Here is an 18,798-nt window from a genome sequence, read left to right as displayed (position 1 = left end):
AAATACTTGCAACAATTATCACGAAGACAAAATTATATTTAGAAAAAAAGAACACATAAAGCTAAAAAAGACAAATAATTCGATGAATGAACAACATATAAAAGATACTTCACAGAACAGGAAACAAAAATGGCCAATACAAAGCTATAGTAACCAAAACAACATGGTACTGGCATAAAAACAGACACACAGACCAATGAAACAGAATAGAGAATGCAGATATAAATCCACATATTTTACAAACCAACTCATCTTCATCAAAGGTACCAAGAACTTACAGTGGGGAAAGGATAGACTTTTCAATAAATGGTGCTGAGAAAACTGGTTAACTACATACAAAAGAAAGAAATGGCCAATAAATATATGACAAGATGTTCAATCTATTTAGTAATTAGGAAAATGCACATAAAAATCACATTACATACCCAGATAGCCTAAAACTAAAAAATTCTGCCAATGCAGTATATAAATGCTTTATCTCAAATTTTTAAAAGGCAAATTTAATTTAAAAATAACTTGTCTGGGATAAATGTTTTCTGGCCCCCAGTGAATACATGGTTTGTTTTTTGAACAGCATGACCAGAGAGCCTCTGACTAATTTATTTATTTTTATTTATTTTATTTTCTTTCTTTACTTCATAACAGTCTTGGTGTAACCTCTGACTAGATTTATTAAAATCAGCATTTTGATTAGTATGGCACAAGACTCACAAGAAAACAAAGTTCTGGCTTTTAAAGAATCACCATTATCTTTGAAGATTTATCTCCCACCAACCCCCATTGCATTTGAAAGAATAAATCTTGGCTCCCAAAAGGACATTTAAATATTAATCAAATAGAAACCATTCAAGTACCAAAACCTATTAGTCTTCACAGCTACTACTACTGTCAACAGAGAATCTGTCTTAAGATTTATCAGTGAAGTTTTATACTCACTCATCAAAAGGTGAATACTAATTCCAAAAGCCAGAAGTACATGACTTGGGTACTTTTTAACTTACTCAAAACAAAAACAAAAACAACTCACATAGGCCACTTACCTGTCATCTGGCCTTTTTGTTCCCCGCTCATAGGCAGAAGCTGGTGGTGAGAGGGAGCCTCTTCGTTTCCTTTTCTCTTTATTTTGAGTTTGCTTGTCTGGGTCTCGCTCTCTTGACCTATTAGGAGTCTTTGGGGCAGGTATTTGATCTCTGAAGGCAACAGCATCCCTTCCTCGTTCAGTTACTATGGGAAAAAGGTTTTTGGATTTTTTTTTTAAGTTTATTTGGTGAACTTTTCTCCATCATGACAATATATCAACTGTATAATAAAACTTCTATCAAACAAATATGTCTATGGACTTCTCCCTTATCTACCCAGTTCTGAATTTGAATGTGGTACAAAGTCTTGTGTCTGTGTTCACTCTACTTAATAAAAGTCTCTTTCACAAGTGCCCTTTTCTCCTCTTCCCCACCAAAGACTCAGCCTAAGGTTTTAACATTTCTATAATAAGTTTTGTGAGCACATGTGTGCAAGATACTCCCGTTATATTTACCAAGGTAGTTTGTCAGTTCAAAAACGTAAAAGCTTTCAACTACCCCCTAACTCTTCAAATTTATAACCTAAGAAAAGTAGCCTGATGTGCTAAGCATAAAAACCTCAATAAGAAAAGCCTATTTTTTTTTAAGGTAGGCATGATAGCTGTAGTCCCCGCTACTTAGGAGGCTGAGGTGGGTGGATCGCTTAAGCCCAGGAGTTCGAGGCAGCAGTGAGCTATGATTGCACCTCTACACTCCAGCCTGGCCAAACAAAGCAAGACCCCATCTGCTAAAATTTAAAAAGTGCCTTATTAGGCAACATTTTAACGAACTACAGTTATCCCTCGGTATAAATGGGGAACTGGTTCCAGGAACCCCCTTCCCTCCACACCAAAATCTTTGCATACTCAAGCTCCACAATCCACCCCACAAAACCCACATATACAAAAAAGTTGCCCTTCCTAGTAGTCTGGTTTCATACCTTATGAATACTATATTTTCTATGCAGATTTGGTTGAAAAAAAATCCACTGCAAATGTAGACTTGTGCAATTCAAAACTATGTTGTTCAAGAGTCAAAGGTATAACTATAAAAGGAAAATATCTCAAACACAGGTGATAACTTTGGAAGTCATCAAAGCCAGAGAGCTACATCTTTTTTTTTTTTTTTTTTTTGAGACAGAGTTTCACTCTTGTTGCCCAGGCTGTAATGCAATGTCACGATCTCGGCTCACGGCAACCTCCATCTCCTGGGTTCAAGCAATTCTCCTGCCTCAGCCTCCTGAGTAGCTGGGATTACAGGCATGTGCCACCATGTCCGGCTAATTTTGTGTTTTTAGTAGAGATGGAGTTTCTCCATGTTGGCCAGGCTAGTCTCAAACTCCCAACCTTGGGTGATCCGCCCGCCACGGCCTCCAAAAGTGCTGGGATTATAGGTGCGAGCCACCGCACCCAGCCTGAGAGCTACATCTTAAAAAAACATGATGCCAGGCTGGGCATGGTGGCACACACCTGTAGTCCCAGCTATTTGCAAGAGACTAAGTCAAAAGGACTGCTTCAGTCCAGGCATTCCAGGCTGCGGTGAACTCTGTTTACATCACTGTACTCCAGCCTGGGCAACAGAGCAAGATCCTCTCTTACAAACCAACCAACCAAAAAATCAGAATGCCCACTTCCTATTCAAAGATGGTACTAATAACCTTCTTAATTTACAGTGTCTCTGTTTACCTAGAATGGTTCTTAATCTCACTGAGACTGTGGGATTTGCTTGTGTTGCTTGCGGTTCTTAATTTCATGTACCCAATTCCACTGCAGTGCTCTCAAAAGCTGTCCTAAGTACTACTTTTTACTGATGACACCCTCCTGGTTTCTCATCTCCTTAAGAGGTCTAAATCTCACCACTAAACATTTCAGTATCAATTGACTGGCATAATATGCTGTTGCTTTCTGTATGTTAGTATTGTTCTCTTGTTGAGAATTTCTCTTACAGGACAAGGAAGATTTCTCAATAGACATTTACTGCTTTTTCTTTTTCTTATCTCAGAAAAATGTGCTATCAGTTGTTTTACTCCCTCAGAAACCTAAGTTTCACAAGCTTTTCTCACAGTTCTCCATTTAGATGGCCCAAAGACCCAAATAATTGCAACATGGTTACTAATCTACAGCCCGGTATAAGCATTTGTCAGTGAGAAGCTAACAGAACTCACTTGTACCACATGCTGGTAGAAAATGCTGTATAATTAAATTAATTGCTCCAGCTCATGAGGTATCAGCACTACATCCTTTTATGAGGTAGCATTATCCAGTTACATCTGGATTTACCCACGTCTATCTTGCTCCCCCAGGTTTCTCGCCTAGTATACAGTTTCTTAAAATGTGGCTATTTCTTCACTATAGCCTGATAAAACAAAAAAGGAATCATACCATCAGTTCATATTCTGACTCTGTACCTTAGAATATGTGAAGCAGACAAGTCATTCAATTTATTCAGGCTGATATCCTAATATTATAAAAATGAGGGTAAAGTTAGACTATGTATTTCCTGAAGAATTTCACAATCCTTCTGAATTTTAAAGGTTCTAAGCTTTACTTGTTTGACATTAAGAAGTAGAAACCAGGCTTGAATTATAAGCATTTCCTTATTCTAAAACCTGAGATGGAGATGGAGGGTTCCACATGTGAAAGAGAGACAGGTTGGCAGACAAGAGGCTACTACCTGAAAAGATTATAGTTGTTCATTACAGATCATCCTCTGCATCTCATGGATGCAAAATATTTCTCCACAATATTTTGCAAATATCTTGCTACACCAGACTAGATATCTGCAAAATACTGTGGAGAAATGCTCATAGATATTTAAACTTTGCTTTTGTTGCTAACAGTTTTTTTTTAAGATGGAATCTTGCTCCTGTTGTCCAGGCTGCAGTGCAGTGTCACGATCTCAGCTCACTGCAACCTCCACCTCCCGGGTTCAAGCAATTCTCCTGCCTCAGCTTCTCAAGTAGCTGGGACTACAGGCGCACACCACTATGTCTAGCCAATTTTTTTTTTTTTTTGTATTTTTAGTCAAGATGGGGTTTCACCATGTTGGCCAGGCTGGTCTCTATCTCCTGACCTTGTGATCCACTCACTTTCGCCTCCCAAAGTGCTGGGATTACAGGCATGAGCCACCACGCCCGGTCCTGCTAATAGTTTTAATTCAGTGATCCCAGAAAGCTAGCTTCTAATAATCAACCCTATTGTGGTGCCACTGGTTTTGCCAATTACTATTGCCCAGTCCTGACTTCTTTCTTATGGGATAGAATGTGTGGCTATGAAGAGACTAAACCAGAATGGAACTAAAAATATTCAAAAGATAAACAATGGTGCAAAAGGTATCTCACAGGTCTTTAACCAATAAGACTAAGATTATATAAAACATTATGCACATCAAAAATAAAAAGTCAAAAAATTATTACACTGGTTTCTACATTCTGTTTATAGTGGGCAAGTGGTGGAAGTACTCATGAAACCAATAACCACTTTAAGTGATCCCATTCCTTGAATCTCTGAATAAGTTTGCTGGAGGAAAGGAAGGAAATTCTTAAGGCTGGCACAGTGGCTTACATCTGAGATCCCAGCATTTTGGGAGGCCGGAACAGGAGGAGCACTTAACCCCAGGAGTTCAAGTCTAGCCTGGGTAACACAGGGAAACTCTGTCTCTACAAACAAAAATACTAAAAAATTAGCCAGGCATGATGGCACGCACCTACACGCTCAGCTACTCAAGACGCTGAGGGAAGAGGATGAGCCCAGGAGTTCGAGGCTGCAGTGAGAGCTATGTTGGTACCAATGTGCTTCAGCCTACATGACAGAGTAAGACACTGTCTCTAAAAAGTAAATCAATAAATAAGTTTGTTGGAAATGTAACTAAGTGGTAAAGTCTAGACACTAGACTCCCATGGCCTCTCTGCTATATCCATTCTGAAATAATGATTCTAACCTTTTCAGGGGTGACTGAGAATCTGCTCAAAGTTTTGAACTTGCCTCAGAAACGTCAATACAGTCAACCCTTAAACAACATTGAGTTCAAACTGCATGAAAGTCCACTTATATGTGGATTTTCTTCTACCTGTGCCACCCAAGACAGCGAGACAAAACCTTCCTCTTCCTCCTCAGTCTGCTCAAGATGAAGATAAGGATGAAGACCTTTACGATGATCTATTTCTACTTAATGAAGAGTAAATATATTTTCTCTTGCTTATGATTTTCTTAACATTTTCTCTAGCTTAATTTATTATAAGAATATAGTATATAATACAAATACATAACACACAAAATATGGGCAATCAAAAGTTATGTGGAATTTCGACTGCATGGGGTCAGTATCTATAACCCCTGTGCTGTTCAAGGGTCAACTGTGTACACATAAAATTTTACATGTAAACATCTTTGTTTGTTTTTGGAGACAGGGCCTCCTCACTCTGTTGCTCAGAAGTACAGTGGCACAATCACAGTTCATTGCAGCCTCAATCTCCTGGGCTCAGGTGATCCTCCTACCTCAGCCTCCTGGTAATTAGGATTATAGGTGCACACCACCATACTTGGCTAACATTTTTGTATTTTTTGCAGAGATGGGGTTTCGCCATGTTGCCCACGCTGGTCTCAAATTCCTGGGCTCAAGCAATCCGCCTGCTTCGACCTCCCAAAGTGCTAGGATTACAGGTGTGAGCCAACCTGCCCAGCTGCATATAAATATCTTGAGGTAAAGATCCTCCCACAGACATCTAGAAGTATAGGTTTTTTTTGTGAAGAAAATAAAATTACAATAATAAAAGAAAAAAAAGGCTAAATAAAAAAATAAAGAAGGTCTGCTCTAGAAAACAAATAGAAAAGCTAGTAAAGACTGAGTTCAAGGAAAGCAACAACAAAAGTATAAGAGACATTTCCTTTGGCAAAATGTCATTAAGAATAAAAGTACAAGTTTCCAAATTTTTACACCAAATCTTTCATTTACCTAATTATATAGTCTCCAGTTTCAAAAACAAAAAAAACTCAAGTCCTTATCGGTTACCTCTGCACATACCAAAAGAATATTTGTAAAGCCATCAACATAGAGTATCTCTGAATACCTACTTGTATTCTCCTTTTCAGTTTGACTTTTCTTTGGAATTCGATATACCTCCTGCAAAAAAATAAACCAGAGAGAGGGTTATTAGTGTGGGTGGAAATGGTGATTGCTTTGAAACCGATTGTTTTCACATGACAATAAAGAAATGGAAAAGGAACAGGCTGGTATTTAATTATTCTCTAAAATGTGACTTATATTTTGCTTTAAATAAGAATCTATCCTGGCCCCTTAAAAACAACATATAGCACAAATACATATATTTACATCTACCAGGCTTGTATGATCTTACTAGCAAAGTAGCATACTAAATGGGTTATTTCTGGCAAGAATGCACTTCCTGACATCTTTTTTCTTTTTTTAATGACAGTGTCTCGCTCTGTCACCCAGGCTCAAGTGCAGTGGTATGATCTTGGCTCACTGCAACCTCTGCATCCCAGGCTGAAGCAATCTTCCCACCTCAGCCTCTCAAGTAGCTGAGAACACAGGTGCGTGCCACCACGCCTGGATAATTTTTTCTATTTTTGTAGAGATGGAGTTTCATCACATTGCCCAGGCTATCTCGAACTCGTGGGCTCAAGCAATCTGCTCAGCTTCCCAAAGTGCTGTGATCACTGGCGTGAGCCACCATGCCTGGCCAGGAATTCTAATGTGCACTTGGCGTCTCTATTCGTAGGAAGAAAAGGTTAGTAACTACCCAATTATATAAAAACACTTCAGAAAAATTACACGTGTAAAGACAGTTCATACTGCTCAGCATATTTTTCTATAAATGCAAAACCAACATGACTAATGGCCAAATGTAATATCTACTTTTGCACTGTGATTATTTTAAAAAAATATAAAAGATAAGCTTTAGATCACTGCTCCTCTTGATCACTACACCAAAATTGATCCTAAGAAATGTAAACTGTTTACAGCCTTTGAAGCACCTTTTCTTGTTGTGTTAATCTAAGGCCTAGAAGCTATTTTGTTCTTTAACAGTTCCTCACTTCTACAGTCCATCAGGTAACTCTTAAGCACACCACTTTCTTACCAGTCATCTTAAGTGGACCAATAACAAACCCACACACTCTCAATGGTACATAATATGAATAGCCTCCCTTCTGAGGAATCTCATAATATTAACCACAACTGTGTGGTCTCCTCTCCACAATTGTTGGTTCTAACAATATTTGTGGAAAATAATAAGCTACATGTCACAGAACTGAGGAAAGGTCATAATGTAATATTCAGTTGCCATTAAAAATGATCACTGTGGACTGCACAGATCCAGGGAAATCTATATAAATAAGGATTTTAAAAAATCTCCAATACGATATGCATGCTGACAAATTATCTAATAAAGATGATTATTATAATTAATTGTGCACTTATACTGTGTGCCACGTATCACGCTGAACATTTCAAATACACTATCTTTTTTTTTTTTTTGAGATGGAGTCTTGCTCTGTCGCCCAGGCTAGGGTGCAGTGGCACAATCTTGGCTCACTGTAACCTCTGCCTCCTGGGTTCAAGCAATTCTCCTGCCTCAGCCTCCTGAGTAGCTGGGATTACAGGCACATGTCACCATGCCTGGCTAACTTTTGTATTTTTAGTAGAGATGGGGTTTCACCATGTTAGCCAGGCTGGTCTTGAGCTCCTGACCTCAGCCTATCTCAGCCTCCCAAAGCTCTGGGATTACAGGCGTGAGCCACTGCACCTGGCCCTTCAAATATATTATTTTATGGCCAGGCACAGTGGCTCACGCCTATAATCCCAGCACTTTGGGAGGCCGAGGCGGGTGGATCACGAGGTCAAGAGATCGAGATCATCCTGGTCAACAAAGTGAAACCCCGTCTCTACTAAAAATACAAAAAATTAGCTGGGCATGGTGGCGCGCGCCTGTAGTCCCAGCTACTCGGGAGGCTGAGGCAGGAGAATTGCTTGAACCTAGGAGGTGGAGGTTGCAGTGAGCCAAGATCGTGCCATTGCACTCCAGCCTGGGTAACAAGAGCGAAACTCAGTCTAAAAAAAAAATATATATATATATATATTATTTTATTTGAGCTTCAAAACAACCCTATGAAGTAAGTACTATTACCTCAATTTTACAAGTAAGAAAACTTATTTTAAAAGCTTAGCAACCTGCCCAAGATTATGATGCTAACAGACAGTCTAACTGCAGAGCACTTTTATCTTCTGTACTAGATGACACAGGATATGCCTGACAACATTATTTTGGGAAGGAGTACCATTTTGAGATTTATGCACAAATGTAGGTGACATCCTTCATCCCCTTAACCTCTCCTTCCTAAGGAGAAGGATTTTCATTAGAGCTGTGATTTGGTACCCTGGCTGTACCATTAAACCACCCCAAGAAGCTTTCATGGAAATGCTACCCCAGACAAAGTGAATCTAAATTTCTGGATGTGCGTACCAGATATGTATATTTTTTAGAAGCTCCTCAGATGATTCTAATGCACACAGAAGGTTAAGAACTACTGAACTACTGGCTGCTCTGAACATCCTCACTCACCCCTCCTCACAAGAGAGAATCTGGGAGAAAAAACTAGGTATGCCTGCCCTCAGCTAAGACACATCTGGGCTATCCTTTCTCTTGATCTGCTTTTGCCTCTAGAGAGGGGATACTTTCCCATCTGCTACTATGAGGGACATCTGAAGTTACTTAGTTGTCAATTTCTAGCTGTGGGTAATAATGAATCAGGAATAAAGACAGGAAGGAGCAAGCCGGCACTCTTAGTTCTATCTGTCTTACTCCTCTATCCGCCTCTCAGAGGGGTTACCAGACAGGAAAAAGAAAGAATGCCATTTATTAGCATCTACCCACACTATAAGAGAAAAAAGGTATTCTGCTAGTTTTAAGAAGCTTGGAAATGACATTTGCATTAGGTACTCTGTAACCCTAGGCACTTCACAAGACAGAAGGTTCATTCACAAAAAGAACTTAGAACTGACGTATTGAGGGTCCAACTAAGAATAACACAATTTTCACCTAGTTTCTTTTGCATAATATCTTGGCATTATAAGCATTCATTACAAACATTTAAAGTAATTTATTACATAGGCCTGAAGCTGGGGACCCACTCTGTAGTGGCAGTTAATATACCACCGGAAATCCTTCTCAAAGATAAATTCTTAGTTACATTCAAAAGTTTAGATCAACTAAGTTGAAAAAGTATTCTGATGTTCACAAAATGGATAATTGCTACTAACTAATGATCAGGAGCTACTATTTACTGTGTGCCTAATCATATGAAAAACAATTCCCATCAATATAACACCCAAGCACTTGGAGTGGCTAACTTGATCCTCCCTCTTTATATAGTTAAAGGTACATACAAAATTTAAGCTGGCAACTCAGATTACCTACTCTCTCCTCCTTATTTTATATATTAAGAGAGTGCGGTGCTGAAAATACAACTGAAGTTTTCCAAAGTCCCACAATATTGAAAGCTGAGAAGGAAGCAGCCACGTGAGGGTAACTTTGACTTTCTTAAGATCATTCTGTCTTGTGAATAAATAGTATTAGTCTCAGTGATACTTGAGTCTGTCTGGAATATTGTCACATCCATAGGCCTCAGAGTCTGTTATAGAAAATGTTTCTTTAAATTGGCTTCATTCATGTTAACCCTTAATGTAAAATCACTTTACTTAAATATTCCACTCAAGAGACTGGCATATTATAAGAGAATATTTCAAAATGATAATTATATGATATGCCAAACAAGGGAGAATAAAGACATTTTTCAGATCTATAAGGTCTCAAAATTTTATTTACTGGAAAAGAATACTGAAGACAACGACTGTGGATGTTCTAAGATTTAACATTGTGTGTATAGAGAACGGGTCTCACTATGTTACCCAGGCTGGTCTCAAACTCCTGGCCTCAAGTGATCCTCCTGTCTTAGCCTCCCAAAGTGCTGGAAGCCATCACGTCCAGTGCAGTGGTGTGATCATAGCTCACTGCACCCTCAAACTCACATACTCAAGGGATGGGTCTATCTCAGCTTTCCAAGTAGCTGGCGGCAGGTGCGTGCCACTATGCCTGGCAAATTTGATATTCTGTAAGTTAGGAGACCATGGTTCTGGGACTGATCTTGTCCTCAGAGAGTCCTAAAAGAATCTGCTTCCACATTCCATCTGATATTCTTTATATATTATCCTCTTATTTCTTTAGTGTCTAGGTGCAAATCTCAACTAAAACACACAACTCATACACACTCAAGCTGTAATTATCATGGGCCCAGACTGTCTTATTCTTTGCTATATATCTAGCACCAAGAACAGTGTCTGGCACATAATCAACACTCAATTCCTTTCTGAATGGACCAACAAATGAAATTCTACTTCTAATTTACAGAAATCACCTAAACAGTGCTACATAAAACTCAAAGTATTTCATAAACCCTATTCTTTTTTATCACTATACCATCAATCTCTTTTATCCCGGGAAAGAACTACTATTTAAAGGCCTCACCTATAGCCCAAAACATTTTGTATTTCCAGGGTCAGAGTGATAAATATACATCTGAAATTCAGGAAACAGGCTAAAGCAAAAGATCACAATTTGGGAAAATTTAAGGAACAATAACACATAGTGGTACTCCTGGAGACTGCCAAGACAGAAAACATGCAGAAAGAAATAACAAAATGAAAGTTAGAGAAGAAAAGTCTCTAATTTGAAATAGTATGTTTCATATAGTCACATGGCTTAATCTACAATTTATTTGTTTTCTTATAACAGGCTCAAAAAGTACTTATTAGAAGCAATCCAGCACTTCATTGACACAACCCAAATAAACTCTAAAAATATACTGTAGAAACAGGAATAAAATAAAATTATTAAATAATTTATAAGAAATCTTTTTCTCATTAAGAAAAAAAAGTTACCACTGGTTTAGACTGTTCCTGAGCTAAATAACACTTATGAGAACAAAATAATTTACATGAGTAAGTTTTCCACCTTTTATTTTATAGAGGTCAGATTATCTGTTCTGTAATAACAGATTTTTTTTTTTGAGACGGAGTTTCACTCTTATTGCCCAGGATGCAGTGCAATGGCGTGATCTTGGCTCACTGCAACTTCTGTCTCCCAGGTTAAGCAATTCTCCTGCCTCAGCCTCCTGAGTAGCTGGGATTACAGGCATGCACCACCACACCCGGCTAATTTTGTATTTTTATTAGAGATAGGTTTCTCCTATTGATCAGGCTGGTCTTGAACTCCCGCCCCCAGGTGATCTGCCCACCTGGGCCTCCCAAAGTGCTGGGATTACAGGCGTGAGCCACCACACCCAGCCACAGATTTATTTTTTAAAACTAAGACCAGATTTCGTTTTTTCTTGCTAACAAGTACAGATCAAATCTTCTATGTGCCAACCAAATCTTTTTTCCTAAATATTTTCCTAAATGACAGCAATACTGAGAAAAAGAGAAAAAAATACTATGAGCAAGGCTGGGTACAGTGGCTCACACCTGTAATCCCAACACTCCGGGAGGCTAAGGCAGGCAGACTGCTTGAGCCCAGGAGTTCAAGACCAGCCTGGGCAACATAGCAAGACCTCATCTCTAGAAAAATGAAAAAAAATTGGCCGGGCATGGTGGCCCACGCCTGTAGTGCCAGCCACTCAGGAGGCTGAGGCAAGAGGATCTCTTGAGCCCAGGAGTTTGAGGTTACAGTGAGCCGTAACAGCACCACTGCACTCTAGCCTGGGTAACAGAGTGACAGTCCATCTCAAAAAAAAAAAAATAAACTGCCACTTTCATAGCTAAAAAAACAGGCAAAAAGAAAACAGAAAAGCAAAGCTATGGAGCCTAGAAGTTCAGGTGCCAACTTCAGGTAAAAGGCATCTTAGGAAAGAAGAAAATATTTTACAAAATTAAGCAGATAAGTTTTCCAGAATTAAAGAAATATGAATTACTACTAAGCGATAAGGCTAAGAGGGCCAAACAGAAAACAGAAGGATTATGACCTAGCAAGTCTGCACCTGGGTAGAGGAGGAGCTCAAATAGATCAAAGAGATTTGAATGGAAAAACTGGAAAGAAGACTTAGAAGATAAAATATATGTCTGGAGAGTTTCATAAAATCACATACATGAGTGGGAAAGAGGAAGAGAGGGTGAGAAGGAGAAGAGGAAAAGAGAAATGAAATAATTTTGTTTATTCTTTTAAACCCCTGAAGAAATACTCTAACTTCAGAGAGCAGGGCTCCCAAGAAATGTAAAGTAGCACAAGATCTGTTCAGTTTTCAGCCACTGAGAAAAATGGGCGAAGAATATGAACAAAGTTCTTAAAGTAAGAAATGCTAAGGGAAAGATGTTCAATACCTAATGCATAAGAGAAAAACTACAATATTCCATTTTTGCCTATCCATCTCACCAAGATAAAACTTGACAATACTTGTGTTGGCCAGGGATGGTAAAATGGGCATTCTTACACATATACAGTGCCAATGAGAGTTGAATTGGTATAATAACTATGAAGAGCAATTTGGCAATGCTGATCAAAATTACAAGTAGCACAGACCATAGCTCAACAAAACTAATTTTTAGTAACCTAGCCAATGTGCATATTCCCACTTGTCAATGTGTGAAACGGCTTAGGCAAAATTACTTGCTGCTAAGGCAAATAAAGCAATCAACCTAAATGGTTCTAATAGGAGAATGATTAAATAAATTATGGCATATCTACACAGTAAAATAATATGCAGCTCTGAAAAACAAATTCTTTATAAATTGATATGAAGTAATCTTCACATTATATTAAATTAAAAGGAGCTGAATAATGCTGCCAGTTGTATTTAAAAAAAATAAAATATAATGCATAATATGGACAAATTATCTCTGGAAAGCTACACAAGAAACTGCTTCATTGACTGCCTCCAAGAAATCAGATGGAAGCCAGGGGTAGTAAGGAAACATTTCACTGTCTGTTTTTCATATTTTGCCTCATGTGTAGAATGGCCTATTTTTAAAACTAAAAAAGAAGAATAAAAGATAAAATGCCTCAGAAAAAGTCCTAGGCACAGTACCAAAGACTCTTGTGCATTATGGCTATATTTTTGGTGAAGACCATAGCTATTCACAAGGCTATTTCTAAATGAAGCTCTTCAGTAAGTGCCATCCATACCTAAAAAGTCCTCCTAGTTCATCGCCACTCTGTTTAAACTTGGTTCCCCAACGACCTTCTTTTCTAGCCTTACCCACCCTTCACTACAAAGCTAAGAGTAGGAGTCCTCCTGATATCCAAATCATCTAGAAAACACTTTTTGAACCGCAGTTCATTCCTTTCTCAACCGACATATATACACACCCCTGTTAAGAGAGCCTGTTCCTATTTATGGACCATCACCCCAGAAATGCTACAGTCTTACATGTAATTTTAGAGGTTCTAAAAATCTCCTGAAGTTCAATCATGGATCACAGATAAAAAAATCTCTGCAGTATTAAAGGAAACAAGATACCTGAACAAAACACTGAAATTGTTTAAATGATGTTACAATGAATTCAGACTTATTATAGTGTCTAAATCAGAAGCAGATTAAGAATAATCTAAAAAATATTTACCAAAGATACACAATTGCATGAACTGCCTAGAAAAGATATCACTATTTTTTTGATCAGAAAAGGGAGTGGAAGAATACAGCACTTAAATCAGAAGACATAAGTCAATTGTCAGCTGTCACTTAAAAGCTAAGTTACAACCTCATGGGCCTGTCTGATTCCATATTACAGCTGATAAAAATACCATCACTTAACTTCACAGGGTTAAAAAGATTACAATGCACTCACGAAAATATCTTCTGACTATCTATCAAATAAAAAAATATATACTAGGGATTTGAGAAGCAGTACAAAAGAAAGTATGACGGTACCACGGGAAAGATGGACTTTCTTCATATTGTCATTCACATATTTATGAAATGTCAAACTACATTACCAATCTCTTCACAGTACACTGGGAAGACCAAAGTGACCAAGACAGAAGCAGTCTCTTCCTTCACTCAATGTACCACTATAAAATGTTATCTGCCTGTGATTGGAAAAGATGTTGTGAGAGCCTATACAAAGGGCAAAACACACGCTCTATCTTAGAGAAACGGGAAAGACCTTCTGGGTAGAAAAGGAAGAAATTTAAATGAGAAGAGACATTCAAAACAAAAAAGATTTCAGGAATGATTGCATGTGTGTGAATATTAGCAGCAGAGGTCTACTGCCTGACTAAACTGGCTTGAGATGAGACTGCAGAAATAAACGAAGACCAGATCATGCCAGGCATGCGAGCCGTGTTAAGAAAAATGAACTTAATTTTAACAGTGCAATGGGGAACCATTTAAAAAATTTAAATAGAAAACTGAGATGAATGGATTTGTATTTTCAAAAGATCACTCTAGCTACTGAATGTAGCACAGATCATAGGGGGCACATAGGAGTCATTATTAGTAAAAAGTAATTTATTACAACCATTACTCCCAAGATACCATAATAAAAGTAACTCTTACTACAAAGATTAAAAAATTGTCCATGCTGGCCGGGCATGGTAGCTCATGCCTGTAATCCCAACGCTTTGGGAGGCCAAGGAGGGTGGATCACAAGGTCAGGAGTTCAAGACCAGCCTGGAGAAGATGGTGAAACCCCGTCTCTACTAAAAATACAAAAGTTAGCCAGGCGTGGTTGTGGGAGCCTGTAATCCCAACTATTTGGGAGGCTGAGGCAGAGACCTGCTTGAATCCGGGAGGCAGAGGTTTCAGTGAGCCAAGATTGTGCCACTGCACTCCAGCCTGGGCAACAGGGCGAGACTCCGTCTCAAAAAAAAAAAAAAAAAAAAATCCATGCCTTTGAAGGAAGCAATTTCATGGTCTAGTGACGGGAAACAAGCATCTATGCAAGTAATTTTAGTAATCAGTTAAGATTATTATATTACAGAAATACAGAAAAGGACAAATCATGAACTGCAACTCATTAAAAAAAAAAAAAAGTATTCCAAGCAAGGAGAACAGTATGTTCAAGGACACGAAGAGGTGAATATGTATGAGAAGACTGATGTGCCTCATGCACTGTGTGTAAAGAAAAACTGCTAGGCAAGAAGTTTAAACAGACATGGAATTACCTTCTCTATCATACACTAAAGGCTTTGTTCTTGGAGTAATGGAGTCTCTGAGATGTTACTAGAAGTTCCTGTTAATCACATCTGTGTTTTTAAAAGATAATACTGTAGCATAATGAAGGATTCCATGAAAGGGGAAAAGAATGAGAGCAAGAAGGATAAATGTTGCAAAAGTGTAAGAAATGGCAGCGGCCTGAATTAAAAGTGGCAAAGAAGAGACGTTGTACCTTATTTATTTATTTAGAGACGGAGTCTCGCTCTGTCACTCAGGCTGGAGTGCAATTGTGTGATCTCAGCTGACTGCAACCTCCACCTCTTAGGTTCAAGCAATTCTCCCTCCTCAGCTTCCTGAGTAGCTGGGATTACAGGAAGCTGCCATCATGCCCAGCTAATTTTTGTAGAGACAGTATTTCACAATGTTGGCCAGGCTGGTCTTGAACTGCTGACCTCAGGTGATCCACCTGCCTCGGCCTCCCAAAGTGCTGGGATTACAGGTGTGACCCACCACACCCAGGCTGTTGTGCCCTATTTAACATGTAGAACAAAATAAATCTCAGGTGCCCCAAGAAATACAACTTTTTAAGGAACAGGCAAAAGAACAAACAATGAGAGGAGAGTCACAGAAAGAATCTCAAAAGATTCAAAGGAGGGCATGATGTCAGATTAACAGATGGAAACAGAAATGACAGATAACAGAGTGGTGAAGTACATTGTGTGTACATAATGTTCATTGATACATACATACACACACACACACACACACACACACACACACACACTTTATACAGTCTGCTGACAGGTCCTAGAAGCAATGTCCCATTATCAATGATTTCATCTAGAATCCAGATTGGTTTCAAAACAGTTCCCAACACGAGGAATAATAGCTTCTTGAAGAAATGACCAATTCTAGGGCTAGGGATGGGATAGTACAAGATGAGCCTGGAACAGCATATTGTACCAAAAAAGTAAAATAAAATAATGGAGATATGTCAGAATGACACAAAAGCCAACATGAAAGGGCTTCTACTGGCCAAATATAGGACAATGAAGGAATCAAGTAAATAATGAAGTTAATGGATCATAATCTACTGGACAAAATAAGAATCTATGAGTAAAACAGCATAAATCAATGAACAAACAGGAGAACAAGTGAAGTTCTTGCTTACAAAAGAACGTCCAATAAACAAAGTAGAAGGAATGATGAATTAGAAAATCACCATTTGGCAACCACATGGTAATAAGTAATTCAGGCAAATAACTGGATGCTAAATCTAATGGATAAATTTTATGAAAAATAGGGTATTTACATATTTCCAAAGTTGCTCATATATGATGCTTAATTATATATATATTTTATTTTTTATATTTTGATCCTTTTTAATTATAAATGGAAAAATAGTAACTTTACATTGGAGAAGTCTGGCAGGCTATACCTTAATCGAGTGATCAAAGCTGACAATGCTAGTAAAGGGACAATTCAGTACAATGTGAAGAACACTACTGTAATATTCCTGACAAAAAATTGTATACCTGAATCCAAACAAAGGAAACAGAGGGATAAACCCAACAGAGGGATATTCTACAAAAATTCAAAAATACTTTAAAATGTGAACTTTATTAAAAATAAAGGCAGACTGAAGAACTATTTTAGAGTAAAGGACACTAAAGAGACATACAACTCAATGTAATGCTTGCTCCCATATTCTCAGCCCCCTTTTTTTTTTTTGCTATAAAGGCCATAAAGACCATTATGTGAACTGGCAAAATCTGAATGAGGTCTATTGATTATTGATTATAGTATTTTATCACTGTAATTTGCTGATTTTGATAAGTACACTAAAGTTACATAGGAAACTATCCTAGGTTTTAGGAAATAAACACATAATATCCAGAGGCATCATATCTATAACTTAGGTTTTTTGGTTTTTTTTTTTTTAGAAACAAAGTCTCACTCTGTCATCCAGGCTGGAATGCAGTGGCACCATTATGGATCACTGTTGCCTCAATCTCCTGGGCTCAAGCAATCCTCCCACCTTAGCCTCCCAAGTAGCTGGGACAACAGGCGCATGCCACCATGCCTGGCTAATTTTTTATTTTTTGTAGAGATGGGGTTTTGCTATGTTGACCAGGCTGGTCTTGAACTCCTGGGCTCAAACGATCTGCCACCTTTGCTGTAATTTACTTTTTTAAAGTTTAGAAACAGAAAATGATTTAAAAAAAAATTTGGTAAAATGTTAACACTAAGAAATCTCAGTGAAAAGTTTAGAGGAATTTTTCACTCAATTTTCTATAGACTTGTCATTAGAATGTGTGTAACATGTAGAATATGTACAGAATATTGTTCTTGCACTTTTTCATTAAGCCTGAAATTATAATTAAAAGTTTAAAATATTAAGAAAGAAAATGTATGTGTTTTCATATGGTTACTATAAGACTTAAATTATACTACCTACATCTATACTAGAACAGTCTCAAGTTTCTGACTGACTTGGTCACAGTCTTAAGAGAATAACAACATTCCTTAATGATCACTTCTAGCTTGGAAATTCTATAATGTATATACCCTCCCGCCTCTCAAGATAGTCTAACATCCAAATCAGTTCCTAAACAGAGTCAAGACTTAAAAAAAGAAACTAATTTCATGGGCAGCAATAGAAACATGATCATTATGTCTTTAGGGAAACAGAATTAAGAGCTCACCCAAAAGAGTAAAGTGAAAATGACTTCATTCAAAACCAGAATGTTTAGAGCAGCCAGATTCTGCACTTTATCTTTTAGATCAGGAGTTGGCAAACTTTTTCTGTAAAGGACAAGACAGTAAATATTTAGGCTTTATGGGCCATCCAGTGTCTGTCACAACTATTCAACTCTACCACTATAGCACAAAAGCAGCCATAGATGATAATACATAAATGAATAAATATGGCTGTGTTTCAAAGAAAATTTTATTTACAAAAACAGGCAGCAAGGCAGATTTGGCCAACCCTTGATTTGGATGTATGTGTTTACAAAATGGACCATTAATAAATTTTAGACCATTTTTGCCTTTTACCAATGAGACATTTATTTAAAAATTTCAATGTTGCTGTATCTAAAACAGTATTCTTTAGGGGAAATTCTAATTTTTTTTAAAGGATAATATTAATCCTTATGGATATAGAATAATCTGACTCTAATAAGAATTCAAAAATTATCACAGAAATCTAGGACACATAATTTCATTTTCAAATGTTACACAGCAGATTTCACATACAATATTAGTGATGAAGTGAAATTCCAAGCAGTGACTCAAAACTTCTGAGTTTAGGCAACTCTATGTTTTAACTTTTCATAGAGAGTTTTAATACATAGCTTTCTGGGAAAATACTTGATTTGCTGAATTAAAGATAATGTCTTGAGATAAAGATGAAATAAGAGAAGAATAAGAGTAGTCATTAAGAAGAGTTCAACTTATCACATGCAGGTAATTTTGTCCCTAAATCACCTAAATCTGGATGCAAATGGAAATACTAAGACTTCATTCTAAGGAGAGATGCATATCCTATAATCTAATTGTTTATAAGAGGCTCT

General features: G+C 37.7%; 1 protein-coding gene across 5 annotated transcripts in view; it reads right to left on the bottom strand.

The window, feature by feature from the left end:
- SETD2 (SET domain containing 2, histone lysine methyltransferase) overlaps positions 1-18,798 on the bottom strand; it is a 154,499-nt gene that overhangs the window by 47,084 nt on the left and 88,617 nt on the right. For 3 of the 5 annotated variants that reach the window (XR_010338977.1, XM_064367008.1, XM_064367010.1), the window contains 2 exons: positions 6,131-6,179; positions 1,041-1,224 (listed from right to left, as the gene is read on the bottom strand). Coding sequence is in view for 2 of the 5 variants with exons in the window: in XM_064367008.1 (XP_064223078.1) it covers positions 1,041-1,224; positions 6,131-6,179 (233 nt within the window). In the remaining 3 variants the exon portion in view is untranslated. Of the gene's footprint in view, positions 1-1,040; positions 1,225-6,130; positions 6,180-17,969; positions 18,029-18,798 lie in introns of those variants that run through there. The other 2 variants (XR_010338978.1, XR_010338979.1) reach the window with 2 other exon arrangements.

The sequence above is a fragment of the Aotus nancymaae genome, unplaced genomic scaffold (genome assembly GCF_030222135.1).
Source record: "Aotus nancymaae isolate 86718 unplaced genomic scaffold, 86718_ANA_hifiasm-v0.15.2.pri h1tg000067l, whole genome shotgun sequence".
In the NCBI taxonomy this organism is placed as follows: Eukaryota; Metazoa; Chordata; class Mammalia; order Primates; family Aotidae; genus Aotus; species Aotus nancymaae.
This window is presented reverse-complemented; position numbering and strand designations above follow the sequence as displayed.